The sequence below is a fragment of the Spermophilus citellus genome (genome assembly GCF_964194105.1).
Source record: "Spermophilus citellus genome assembly, chromosome: 1".
Classification (NCBI taxonomy): domain Eukaryota; kingdom Metazoa; phylum Chordata; class Mammalia; order Rodentia; family Sciuridae; genus Spermophilus; species Spermophilus citellus.
In genome coordinates, this window is record NC_138182.1 from 84,666,517 (window position 1) to 84,679,368 (window position 12,852).

At 33.0% G+C, this 12,852-nt stretch overlaps 2 protein-coding genes across 4 annotated transcripts in view; both read left to right on the forward strand.

The window, feature by feature from the left end:
- LOC308642763 (E3 ubiquitin-protein ligase MYCBP2-like) overlaps positions 1–5,489 on the forward strand; it is a 73,593-nt gene extending 68,104 nt beyond the window's left edge. The window contains exons 9-11 of one of the 3 annotated variants that reach the window (XM_081282043.1): positions 3,336–3,409; positions 3,550–3,688; positions 5,431–5,489. In XM_081282043.1, coding sequence (XP_081138169.1) covers positions 3,336–3,409; positions 3,550–3,688; positions 5,431–5,474 — 257 coding nt within the window. In that variant the 3' untranslated portion in view covers positions 5,475–5,489. Of the gene's footprint in view, positions 1–1,206; positions 1,713–1,789; positions 1,889–3,335; positions 3,410–3,549; positions 3,689–5,430 lie in introns of those variants that run through there. The other 2 variants (XM_081282045.1, XM_081282044.1) reach the window with 2 other exon arrangements.
- LOC308641922 (E3 ubiquitin-protein ligase MYCBP2-like) lies at positions 5,487–10,661 on the forward strand (the record flags this gene model as incomplete). The annotated part of the gene is made up of 5 exons (XM_081280492.1): positions 5,487–5,507; positions 5,989–6,193; positions 8,002–8,166; positions 10,392–10,550; positions 10,600–10,661. 5 exons carry the CDS (start codon positions 5,487–5,489, stop codon positions 10,659–10,661), a joined length of 612 nt encoding a protein of 203 aa, XP_081136618.1.
- Between the last annotated feature and the right edge of the window lie 2,191 nt (positions 10,662–12,852).

A 12,852-nucleotide genomic window follows, 5' to 3' on the forward strand; every position in this document is an offset into this window, starting at 1 on the left:
ATCATTGCTGTCTAAATTCTGTGGCAGTAGGTGTCAGGTTTTGGGAAACATTGGGCAAATGCATAAAGTATTTTTCATTGTAAGGTCTTTGAATTTGCTTATACCTTTTATACTTTCTAAAGTTGTTTACATTAAAATCTTAAAATTTAAGATTTAATGTGTTTTTAATGTATTTAATTTGTCTGTAATTTTATGGCAAGCAGCAGTATTACTTCTGGGCACTTGACCATCTGAAAATGAGACCTACTTCTAAAGAAACATTGAGAAGGATAATTGCTCCCAGACTTTTTGTTAATTTTTAAAATATTCTTACATTTTCATTAGACATTTATTTGAAATTTGCTAACTGTGCATTTCCAAATTAGTGTACAGTATATATAGTGTTAAAGCAAAGGAAACATTTCATGTCCATTTGTTAGGACAGCTTTGGAAAACAGAAGACTTAACGATAGGTTTACAGAGGCAACCCCATCCCTTTTCATTATAAGTCCTGGACCACATCTTTTGACTTACTAATAGTAATAACAGTAATTCCAAAAAATATTTTTAATAATGACATGCATATTCACCCTACATATATTAAAATAATCATATTTATGGTATAAAAATCATATTAGCATGGTACATACTTATAAAAATGTGATCATATGCTACATGTTACTTTTTAATTATCACTTTCACTTAATATTCTGAATATATTTCCAGCCATTAAGTAGTCTTTACAATATCATTTTAATATTGCAAAATATATTCTGTTGATAAATATGTTAGAATGGGAGCTTTCCATTTTTTTTTTTTCTGTATAAATTACACTGTAATGAGCATCCCTGTCACTCTGACAAGGCATTTTTAGGATAATGGTCATAGAAGAAAAATTCTCAACTGACAAATGCTCCTCCCCCAAACAGATGGATACATGTATAATGGACTTAGTTTTACTGTGCTTACTTATGGAAATTGTAACTAAGAGGACAATTTGAAATTATTTACCTAGACCTGTTTTGTTTATTCAGACATAATACAAAATGACTTGTTAATGTCTTTATTTGGTTTAAATTTCTCTGCATCATTTAACACAAAAAATGCAACTTTTAACAATACAAGCGTGGCTTTCTGTGTTTCATAAATATGTGCTGTATTCATGATGAAGAATGAATCAAACATTGGGAGGATAGTCCCAATATTGTGTGTCTTCCGAGCTTACAGATGTTCCTTGATATATTCCTGAAGATTCTGTCTTATTATATTACACGATGCATGAAGAAAGGATAAAGAGAAAATCTTGGAATCACATGGCAGGAAGACTCAGCTTTCAAGCCTGAAGAAGCCATTGTTTGTCATTTTTCTCATTTCTTTGAGCTGGACTGCATGTTCTTCAATAGTACCTTTTGCTTATTTATGTAGGGACAACTCTGCTCTGTAGCTTTCTCAAGAAGAGCAGAAGTGAATTGCTGGGTTTTAGGTAGTAATGAATACCATGTTTAAAATTGACATAAAGCAAGTAATTCCTTAGTCTTTATGTTGCAACTTGTCTTACAGCCTAATTTATAGAAAAAAATATTTCAAACAGTTATTGATGAACTTCAAACTTACATTCCCCCCAGATTGTCATTTTGTTCTTTATATCTTGCCTTACCTTTCAGATTATGTCCTCATGTCATATGTTTTCTGTGTCTGGTGACAGGTTGCCTCAGATCATGAGGCTTTTTGCTACACTTCTTGTGACGCTTCACTCCTCAAGCCTGCATTTATCTGAAATTATAATAAGTTTTTCTTCTTTGCTTTTTAGTTTAAAAATCTTACTGCTTAAAGCTTGAGAAGCATCTTTCTTGCGCCTCTTTGTATTCTGTACAGTGGACTAGGAACTCTTTCTTTCGATTTCTCCTCTCTTTGATTACCAAGTCTGTTGGGCTACCAGTGGGCCTTGTCTCCCAGTTTCTATTTCCAGTTTGTGATCACTGAATTCTCTATTTGGTAAGGGTCTGCCTGTGTTTTGCATATTTATAATAAAGAAGTATGCTAGTATGAAGCTCCTGGGCAAAGATATAGAGTAATCCAGTTTATTTGAGTGGGCTTCATTACTGAATTCCAAAAATCAGAATTTTATGTTTTGTTGATTCAGGTGGAACTAGAAATGAAATATTACTTTTTTGGCATTGTGATTTATGGAGAGATTCATCCTAGTTCTCTGCAATTATTTTGGAAAATGTGTGTGCTTTTATACTTGCTTGCTGAACATTTGTTTTTCCAAAAGGATACAATTTATATTTAAGATACTGATTTTGCTTGTAGATTTGTGTTATTTAGAGGCAATCACTAACACTTGTTCCAGTGGTCCTTCTGTAATACTGGTATCCCTTGTTACCTTTGAGTTTGTGCTTTGTTTGGATCAAAGTATGTGGTGTACTGCTCTACAGATATCTATACAGTATTGACAAAATATGGTATGCTAGTTAAAAGATTTGACCATTTATGACAAAAAGAAATAAATGAGCATGAACTTGTCTCTGAAAAATGAATGTTGCCGTTTGCACTTCTAATCCCACTGGCTTGAGAGGATAAGACAGGTGTATCACCAGTTCAAAGCCAGCCTCAGCAAAAGCGAGGCTCTAAGCAACTCAGTGAGACCTGTCTCTAAATAAAATACAAAATAGGACTAGGGATGTGGCTCAGTGGTTGAGTGCCCCTGAGTTCAACCCCTGGTATCCTCCCCCACAAAAATTAAAAAATAACGAAGAATGTTAAAAAGTTTAGAGCATTCTAAAACCTAAATATGCTAGGAATGAATTATTAAGTGGGAAATGTTCAACTAGTTATGAATATCATATGTTTTATAAAGCAACTGATATCTGTAGTTGGGCACCATAGACCTCAAATACAGAAGCTTTAGGTCTGTCTGTATTTCTTTGTGACACTAATGACTCTGATGTATGTCTGAGGGTAGAGTATTGCCTACATTGCATGTGATTTTATTGAAATGATTGTAACCAACATTGTAGTTTGTTCATTGTGTTGCATGTTGTTCATTGTGTTGCATGTTTGCTGTCAGACTATATCTAATACTAATTCATTTTGAAATTTGGTGGGCTCTCAGGTCCTTGATTATGGAAGATTTATAGATATAGGCACAAAATGTGATAAGTATTACTAGAAAATTATTTAGTTTCTGCTAATTTGTAATTCTTTATTAAAAAGCAGTCTCCTTTTGAGTTTAAGCCTGTCCTTATTGCGTGGAAAACTCTCATTCTATCTTCAACAGAAGAGTAAAGTCATTTTGTGAGTTATTTATTTATATTTATGTTGTAATATAATTAATTTTTCTTCCTTTTGCACAGATTGCCACACTGAAGGTCAAAATATTTTATTCACTGATGGAGAATATATTAATCAGATAGCTGCCTCAAGAGATGTAAGTGTTTTGAATCATGAGTAGCTGGTATAAATGGAATACCTTTCTTTTATTAAATTATTTGTTTTTTATTAGATAAATACAGGTCCTTAAAGACAGATTTATGCAATGTAATATTCTGGGTGTTTTATTTCTTTTAGGATGGCTTTGTTGTCAGAATATTTGCCACAAGCACTGAACCTGTTCTCCAACAAGAATTGCAACTTAAACTGGCTAGAAAATGCTTGCATGCCTGTGGTATTTCATTATTTGATCTGGAAAAGGACTTGCATATTATAAGTAAGATGGAAAAATTAAGTTTCCCCCCCATATTTAACAGCTATTTTATGTCTATTACTATAAAACACAGTTTTGAGTTAATATGTAGAAGTAACATGGAAATATAACCTTTAAATAGAGTGTAATATTGGAAGACTATGTTAAGGAAGTGACTACTACTAATACTTTTCCATTATTATTTTGAATGGAGCAAAAGAAAATAAACTTAACATGTAATAAGAATTATGGATTGACACTGGTGGACATCTGTGGTAGTTTGTATACTATTTTTCAATTATTTTGAGAACTTTTTTTGTAAATGATACTATAGTAGCATACATAGCTCTCTTATTTGAACTTGTGATTTTTATTTGAGCAGATTTTCAAGATATCCATAGAATGATTCAATAGATCATTAAAAATACTAATTTACCAAATTAATCAGTAAGCTTCATCTGGATACAGAAATATAACCAGAGTTTATTTCTTTGACTTAATATACTTGCTCTTGGAATGTGGAAGTAATTGGAATCACTAGTTCCTACCAGGGTCTTAATTTTTGTTTTCCATGCCATTTGAGTTTTAATAGTGATGTTCTTTAACTTATGGGATTCTCTGTAAGACTCACCTTTTTTAATTGTTGCCTCCCCAAACTCAATAAACTTGACATTAGTGCTTTACCTTTTATATCCTAATTATGTGGTGTTTTTGTAATTTTTCCATAGGAAAATATATTGAATTGGAGTTTAAAAAGCCCATACAAGAGTTTTTGTTTTTGTTTTTTTTTTAAAGAGAGAGGAGAGGGGGAGAGAGAGAGAGAGAAAGAGAGAGAGAATTTATTTATTTATTTATTTTAGTTCTCGGCGGACACAACATCTTTGTTGGTATGTGGTGCTGAGGATCGAACCCGGGCCGCACGCATGCCAGGCGAGCGCGCTACCGCTTGAGCCACATCCCCAGCCCCCATACAAGAGTTTTTATGACTAGATAAAATCATAAAGTGCTGTATATGAAGCTATAATTAAATATTCTTAGTTTTAAAATTTGAAATGTGCATAAGGATACACATTCAAATTTATGGAGAAGCTACATAAAATGTTCTGTAGAAAAAAGCATGGGTCAGAGAATCTGAAATACTAAATTCAAATATTTTCAAGGTGTCACTAAAGCTCAAATAACTATCTAGATGAATCTCCCCACATTTTATAATTGTTTATTTAAAAACTGGGCAGTAAAATGAGAATTCATACCCCATTTGAATCAAATGTATGATAGGTCAAGATCATTGTATTGTCTTGAGCAACTAATAAAAAAAAAAAAAAAACACCACACACTCTAGTTTAAAAAGGAGGAAAAAAATAAAATAAAAACTGGGCAGTATAATTTTAAGAATTAAACTAGGTAAGTTTCATAAGCTCCCAAATGCCTAGTACCTAAAAGATGCTTAATTAAAATTTATTCATTTATACCTTAATTCAAGGAATATTATTGACATTGAAATTTTTATTTTATTTTTTTATGTGTATTAAAAAATTTGACAACAGTTTAGAATATGTTAAGATTATGATAAATTTATCTTTTCTTGGAGTGGTATTATCTATTACCATTAAATTTTTTGAAAATTAAGGCATGTCATGTTTTCTCATCTTTCCTTTGAATGGTGTTAATTGAATTGACCTAAATTACTCTAAAGAGTACATGGTGTACTTGAAATTATTCATATTAAAAATGCAGTAGTATTTATTAGTCTTGTGGTATTGTAGGTACAGGATTTGATGAGGAGTCAGCAGTCCTTGGTGCAGGATGAGAGTTTGCACTAATGAAAACAGCAAATGGAAAGGTAAAGTACTCTTTTTAGTAAAAATTAACTTTCTCTATGAGAATGTATACAATTTGTTGATTAGTGTATATAGCTTTTTTTTTTAACAAAATCATCTTTGTTTTTTATGTGCTAAAAATTTAATTCATGTTGAAAATAGCATTGTGAAACAATGGTGATATTTAAGACCCTAAAAATATTAACCTCATAAAATGTTAAATTGTTACAACTGTTTAATTTTAATTATGAAACGGTGTAACTTTTGAGTTGTGGTGAATTCCTATTTTGTATTTATTTTGATGATTGAGAAACTCATAAGTTTCTGTAAATGTACTGAGTATAAGTTGGGGGGAAGTTGAGTAATAGAAAAAATAGTTTGGGTCATTAGTATTTTTATTTTTCAATAAAATACTGAAGCTTTTTTATTTTCTCATGTGAAACCTGGTGTGCTATTCCAAAAGGCACTATAAATCCCTGTTTTTTTCTTCTTCTAATATACAAGATATATTACACTGGCAAATACCAGAGTCTTGGAATCAAACAAGGTGGTCCTTCAGCAGGAAAATGGGTTGAATTGCCAATTACAAAATCTCCAAATATTGTACACTTCTCAGTTGGACACGATGGCTCTCATGCCCTTTTAGTTGCAGAAGACGGAAGCATATTCTTTACAGGATCTGCTAGTAAAGGAGAAGATGGAGAGTCAAGTAAGTTGACAGATCAACTGAGCATTTAGTAAACATAATGTGGAATTTATTAACATAAAATTTATCAATTTGAGTAACACCTCACCAAGTTATAGATAATTTTACATTGAAGCATATTCAGTAAATAGTATACTGTACATTAAAAAACATGATTGCTAATTTCAGTCTAGTGCTGATATCGATGAATTTTTATGCTTTATGGATACATGACTGTTCCCTGCAGTATATGCTAATTCTGTTGCATCAATTGGTGTTATTTTTATAACTTATTTATTCCAATAGAACATTTTTAGAAAGCTGAAAACTTTGGAAGGAATATATATTCAGAATGAAGGTAAATCTTATGCAAGCTCATATAATATTGTTGATTATGGATTACTGATGTTTTTATTAGTGCATTGTAACTATATCAAATAGGTTTATTTTGACATATTCGTAAATTTGTATGACATAATTTGCTCTATTCCAGTCCCTAATACTTCCCTCCGTCCTTTCCCCCTCTTTCTTCCTCATCCCTTTTCTCTACTGGTCTTCTATTTTTTTTAATGTTTCTTTTTTAATTGTAAGTAGACACAATACCTTTATTTTATTTATTTTTATGTGGTGCTGAGGATTGAACCTAGTGCCCGATACATGCCAGGCAGAACTGTACTGCCGAGCCGCAACCCAGTCCCTGGTCTTGTGTTAATTCATTATTTTTTTAAATTGGCACATTATAGTTATACATAAAAGTGAAACTGGTTGTAATGTATCAATACATGCACATAGCATAATTGGTTCATTTTCATTCTGCATTCCTGTGCTTTCCCTTCCTTCCTTCCCCCAGCCCCACAGTCCCTTTCCTCAGTTCAACTTTCCTCTCTTCTATTTTCATGAGATTACCCTTTAAAAAAAATATATTTTTCTCTTGTGTCTGCATATGAGAGAGAATATTCAACTCTTTGACTTTTTGAGTCTGGCTTATTTCACTTAGCACAGTGTTTCACAGTTCTATCCATTTACCAGCAAATGACATAGTTTCATTTCTCTTTGTAGCTGAGTAAAATTTCATTGTGTGTACACCATATTTTCTTTATCCATTCATCTGTTGACCAGGGATTACTATTTTTAGTGTTCTATCTCTGAAAGCTATCACTCAGCAAGGAAAAAATGTATAATCTCTTACATTTTCTATTCTTCTATTTAGAGTCTTGAGGAAAGGTGTTATTTTTTGTGACTTCTCTTTTGTACATTGGAGTTACAACTTAAAAGGATTAGGTTTTGAAGTCAACACATATGTAAAAATCATGTGAAAATAAAAGTTACATTGGAAAAATTGCTTAATATAGCTATAAAATATATTACCGTCTCATAGAAACTTCAGCATAGCCAGTTTTTCTTTTAATATTTGGAGAACATTTTCTTTCTTTTCTTGAGGTTAAGTAGTTACTGTACATATGTAGATGGATTATGTCATATAAAAATGTAATGATATTTATAGATTATTATAGAATGGAGTTGATAATGTAAAAGCTAAAGCAGAAATTGGGCACCCCTGAAGTTTGGTGGAAAAGTGGTATTACTCATTGGGAATTTCCATGTGTTACAAAGAAGGAAGATCTGACAGTGATAGCTTAAATATTAATTGACCAGATGAAGCTGGCAAGTTGACTCATTTTAATTAACATGCTGGAGAAAGTATTTTGAAAATAAATAAAGTATATCATAACTGCATATAATATGCTCTATTTTGGGGGCGTTGGGTACAAACTGCTGTTATTATTGTTTCTATATAGATGCCTTAAATAATTTTCTTACTATTTTTTAAGCTAAGAGCAGACGGCAATCAAAACCTTATAAACCTAAAAAGATAATTAAAATGGAAGGAAAGATTGTGGTGTATACAGCTTGCAATAATGGAAGTAGTTCTGTTATATCTAAAGATGGAGAACTGTACATGTTTGGAAAAGATGCCATTTATTCTGATAGTTCAAGTAAGTAATAAAAGAACTTAAAAATCATTTAACTTTTATACAAAGAAGGTCAAATCCTAGTCATTAAGTGTTATAAAGATATGTTTAGAAAATTTACATTTATAGCGTGCTTTCTCTACATTTTTACATTTTATTTTAAGTGTTTCATTTGGAAAGAAATTTTCCTTTGTCACTAGAAACTGTCCCCAATTTCATGAAGAGATAGTCATAGAGCTTGTGAGTGACACTTTACTTTAGTGAGCAAAGCAAAGCTTTCCCAGACTCAGTTGCTCCTGTGCCATGACCCTTGGGCAATGGTAGTACCCTGAAGGAAATGATTTTCATAACAAAGCAAATTGGTGAGTGAATTATTTCTCTCTCAACTAGGTCATGAAGGTGAGATTCTTTTTTTCTCTGTTTCTCTAGTATTATATTCCTAACCCAGTACAGTGTCTGGCACATGGTAGGGTCTCAAGAATTACTTGCCAAGTGACTGGGTAACTGATAAACAAAACATTAAAAAGTGGGTGGGAAGGATAGAATTAGCTAAATAGTTTTATAATTGTAAACTCTAGTCTCTAAAACTCTTTGTATTTGATTGTTCTTCCTGGCAATCAAGAATTAGTATAAAGAATGAGTTATCCACTTAAGAGGATTTTATGCAAGATATATGTGTAAAGCCTTTGAATTTTTTTTTGTAATAAGGAAACTGGAATTAATAAGTTTATTATTAGAAGTTTAAGTGATTATTTTATGCTGGGAAAATGGTACACATAGAACAATTATAGCAATTATTAGGTTGAGTTGTACTTAGGTGGTGTGAGCTGGCTTAATATGGTAATGTGTAGATTTAAAGTTGGCTTCAACTGTTAGTGAATCAGACTTTTGGTTTAGTACGTGTGAAGTTAATGTTCAAGCAACAGTTGTTACTTGCTAAAATCCTCTTGGCTAGGACTGGTGGAAAATATTCATTTAGTCAGCATAGACCACTGATGTGGTCCCTTCCTGCCCTCTGAGAATCTGAGAAACAATTGGGTAAGATAATCAAGGGATATGGTTTAATGGTTATGGACATGGGCTCTGATGCTGGTACCAACATGTTTATTGTTTAACAGTTTACTTAACATTTCAGGGTTTTCGTTTTTCTTTTCCCTTTTCTTCTGGCCTTTAAAAGGGACTAGTGATAGTACCTGCTTCATATAGTTGTTACCAAAAAATGTAGGCGTTGATACTTGAAAATTGTAGGAATTAAAGTGCTTTTCACAGAGCCTAAAACACGTAAGGTCTCAAAATATGTCAGCTAGTACTGTTAAAAGAAGTACTTCTGTTAAATCTATATGGCACATATCTTTTTCAAGTATAATAAATACTGAAAATAGGAATTTTTTGAGGTGAACTTCATTAAAAGGCAAAACTAGTGTAAAAGAAAAGGAAGGCCAACTTGTGGAAGCTTATATCAGAGTTCCTAGTGTAGAATAATTTTCCTAGCATGTTGTAAAAGATAGGTAATATTTGCAATTTAAATAAATAATTTTTGAACATTGTTTTTATTTTAAAGTACATTAGAAAAATATTTAATAGTCTGAATTTTATTGATATTACTACTTTATAAAGTTAGACATTCTTCTGTCAAAGGTGATATAAAAATACTAAATATATAATGTGGGTGGCACTTGGATGTGACAAATAGAATAAAACTAATATGTGAATAAGGGAAATTTAAGAAATAGATTGTAGAAATTTAAGAAGTAGATTGTAGATGAAAGTATTATAGATGGAAAAGAACTGAAAACTACTGCTTTAGAAAATCTTACAGGTTTCTATAAAATCAATGTCATTACAGTGGCAAGGATTTTACTTTGTTTTGTGGAGGCAGAACAAAACAGGCAAGGTAACTGATTTACAGGTTTCTTAGTGCCTGTACCAGGAAAGTTTGAGAACTGTTGACTCTTCCAAGTACTGTTGAGGTATTGGTATGTGGAGCAGGCATTCAGGAGGAAAGTTGAGATAAAGTTAGATAACATAAACATTTGTCCCAAGTCTGAGTTTTAAGATACATTGAAACGTCATTACAAAATAAATTAATTTAATGATACCCTCCTACTCTCTTGGTCAATCATTTCCCATTGTTGTGAATTATTTTGCCCAGAGATAAAGAGTTCTACATTGAAGTAGTTCTTTTACTAAGAATAGAAGGTTTTTTTTTTTTTTAAGTTGTTTTTACCAAATTTGTATCTTTTCTATAGGTTTGGTGACAGATTTGAAGGGCCATTTTGTAATTCAGGTAGCTATGGGCAAAGCTCACACATGTGTTTTAATGAAGAATGGAGAAGTTTGGACATTTGGTGTAAATAATAAAGGACAATGTGGACGAGACACTGGTGCCATGAGCCAAGGAGGCAAAGGTAGGTATTTAATTTTTGAATATTAAAATTTGTGTTGCCTTTTTGTCAGTTTTTCAGGACATACTGAAGAAACTCATTCTTATTCAGAATGATTTTGATTTCTTACTATGAATTAGGAAAACTTCTGAATTTCTTATTTATTTGATAAGTTATTGCAAAGAAGTATATCACTGAAAAATTGAATCAATATGTAATTTCTGGGCAAATGAACTGGCTTACTAAATGGTTTCTAAAATTCTACATAAATTTGATTGTCTATCTTTAATTTGGCATTTTGATGATGAAATTGTTTTGGAAAAGTGAATTTCCTAAACTCTTTGTTATTAGCTTCTTTTATATCATGTCTTCAGTTTTAACTATTTTTTGTCAGCAGTTTCTCTGGCAAATCTCTCCTATTTAACAGCATGTGTGATCTGTAATTTAATCTTTTCTTGACAACTAAGAATGATTTTTATGAATATTTGATCTTTTGTCAAGATAAGGCCAAGATAAGATAAGTACCAAAGTACTTAAATCTAAAAGATGTACAAAAATGGAGATAAATTCTATGGAAAACTAAGAATGGAGATATATTATTAAATTCTACTGGGTTCTTCATAACATACAATGCATTTGTCTATTTATACTGAAAATGGATGTGAATTCTATATTGAAAAATTACAATCTTCCCTTCAAAAAGTAAGCTCTTGCTTTTGAAGAGATAGGAAATCAGGCTCTTCCCCCTCATTCTAAGCTGTTTAACAACCTATCTTGAAGGATACAAACATAAAGCATAAATTGCTATCTCTTTACCCCCTTTTGACTGAGTATCATCATCCCTCAATGTGGACTAGAGTTAATGTCATGCATCAAAGAATCAACTTAAATCCATGAGCTTCTCCATAAACATGAACTCTAAACTCAGGATAGAATGTGGCCCAGCAATGAATTACAAGGCCAGTTCAGAGTTAAACCCTGTCTAGGTATTATTCTAACACAGGATTACATAACAGGGAAAAAGAAAAAAAAACACCTTGTCATGTACATATTTTTGATGGGGCTGAAAGATAACTGTGATTATTAGTAGGGAAAAAAGACAAGATTTTGTAAATTAAACAGTCATGATAATGTACTGATTATTATATAATCATAAGTCAAAATAGATGATATTTTCAATCAATAAAAAAATTGCTGGATGTCTACTGTGGACAAAGAAGATCATTTCATCCACTTAACTGGTAACACATGGCCACCTGGATTCTAGTTCACAATCAATGGCATCCATGCTTTCATACTGCAACATAATTTCACTGAGCTGTTTGTGTACACAAAATGGATTATCCCCCCCCCCCGCCCCTCCCTAAGAAGCTGCCTGGCCTGGAGCCCAGAAGCAATGGGCAGCCCAGACCAGGGAGTCCAGCTGGCCGCAGCCCGCACTCACCGGTCCACAGTCCCACCTATGGCGCAGGAGCTGCGCTCCGAGCTTCAGCGGCCCGCCGCAACGCGGCCGCCACGCGCCCCCTCTGGCAACACACTGCACACAGTGGCGGGAGAGATGCCACCTCCAGCCCGACCACGGCCACGCCCCTCCATCTGGGCTGGGATTGTGGCTCAGCGGTACAGGGCTTACCTAGCAGGGGGGACCCAGGTTCAATCCTCAGCACCACATAAAAATAAAGGCATTGTGTTGTGTCCATCTACACCTAAACAATAATAAAAAAAAAAAAAACTAACCATCTGATTTTAAAATGAACAGAAGATCTGAACAGACAATTCAAAATGTAGGTATGATGATATGCAGATGACAAATAAGCATATGCTCAACAACACATGTCATTTGGCAATTCCAAACTGGAACAATAAGATATCATAACATACCTACTAGGGACAAAAAAAAAAAAAAGCCAAATGCAGGCAGTGATGCAGAGCAATAGGAACACTCATTCATTGCTGCTAGGAAAGATGCAATCACTTTGGAAAACACTTTGACAGTTTCATATAAAGCCAGGTATAGTTTTACCATAGGACCCAGCAATCACATTTCTAAATATTTGCCCAATTGAGTTGAAAATGTTTTTCCCTTTGTTCATTTTTTTTCTTTTCAGGTATACACAAATGTAGAGTGTAATTTCACATATTATAGATACATAGATTATAACTTACTCTAGGATCTGTGCTTGGGAACTCCTGGCCAGCTCTCCTTCTACACTTATCTACTGGGACCCTGAGTTGCGCCAGGCTCTACTTCTTCTTCCAGCATTGCTGACTCTGGGACTCCACCTACACCTTCTAAGTGGGCTAAAGAGCCCGCGCTGACTGGAGC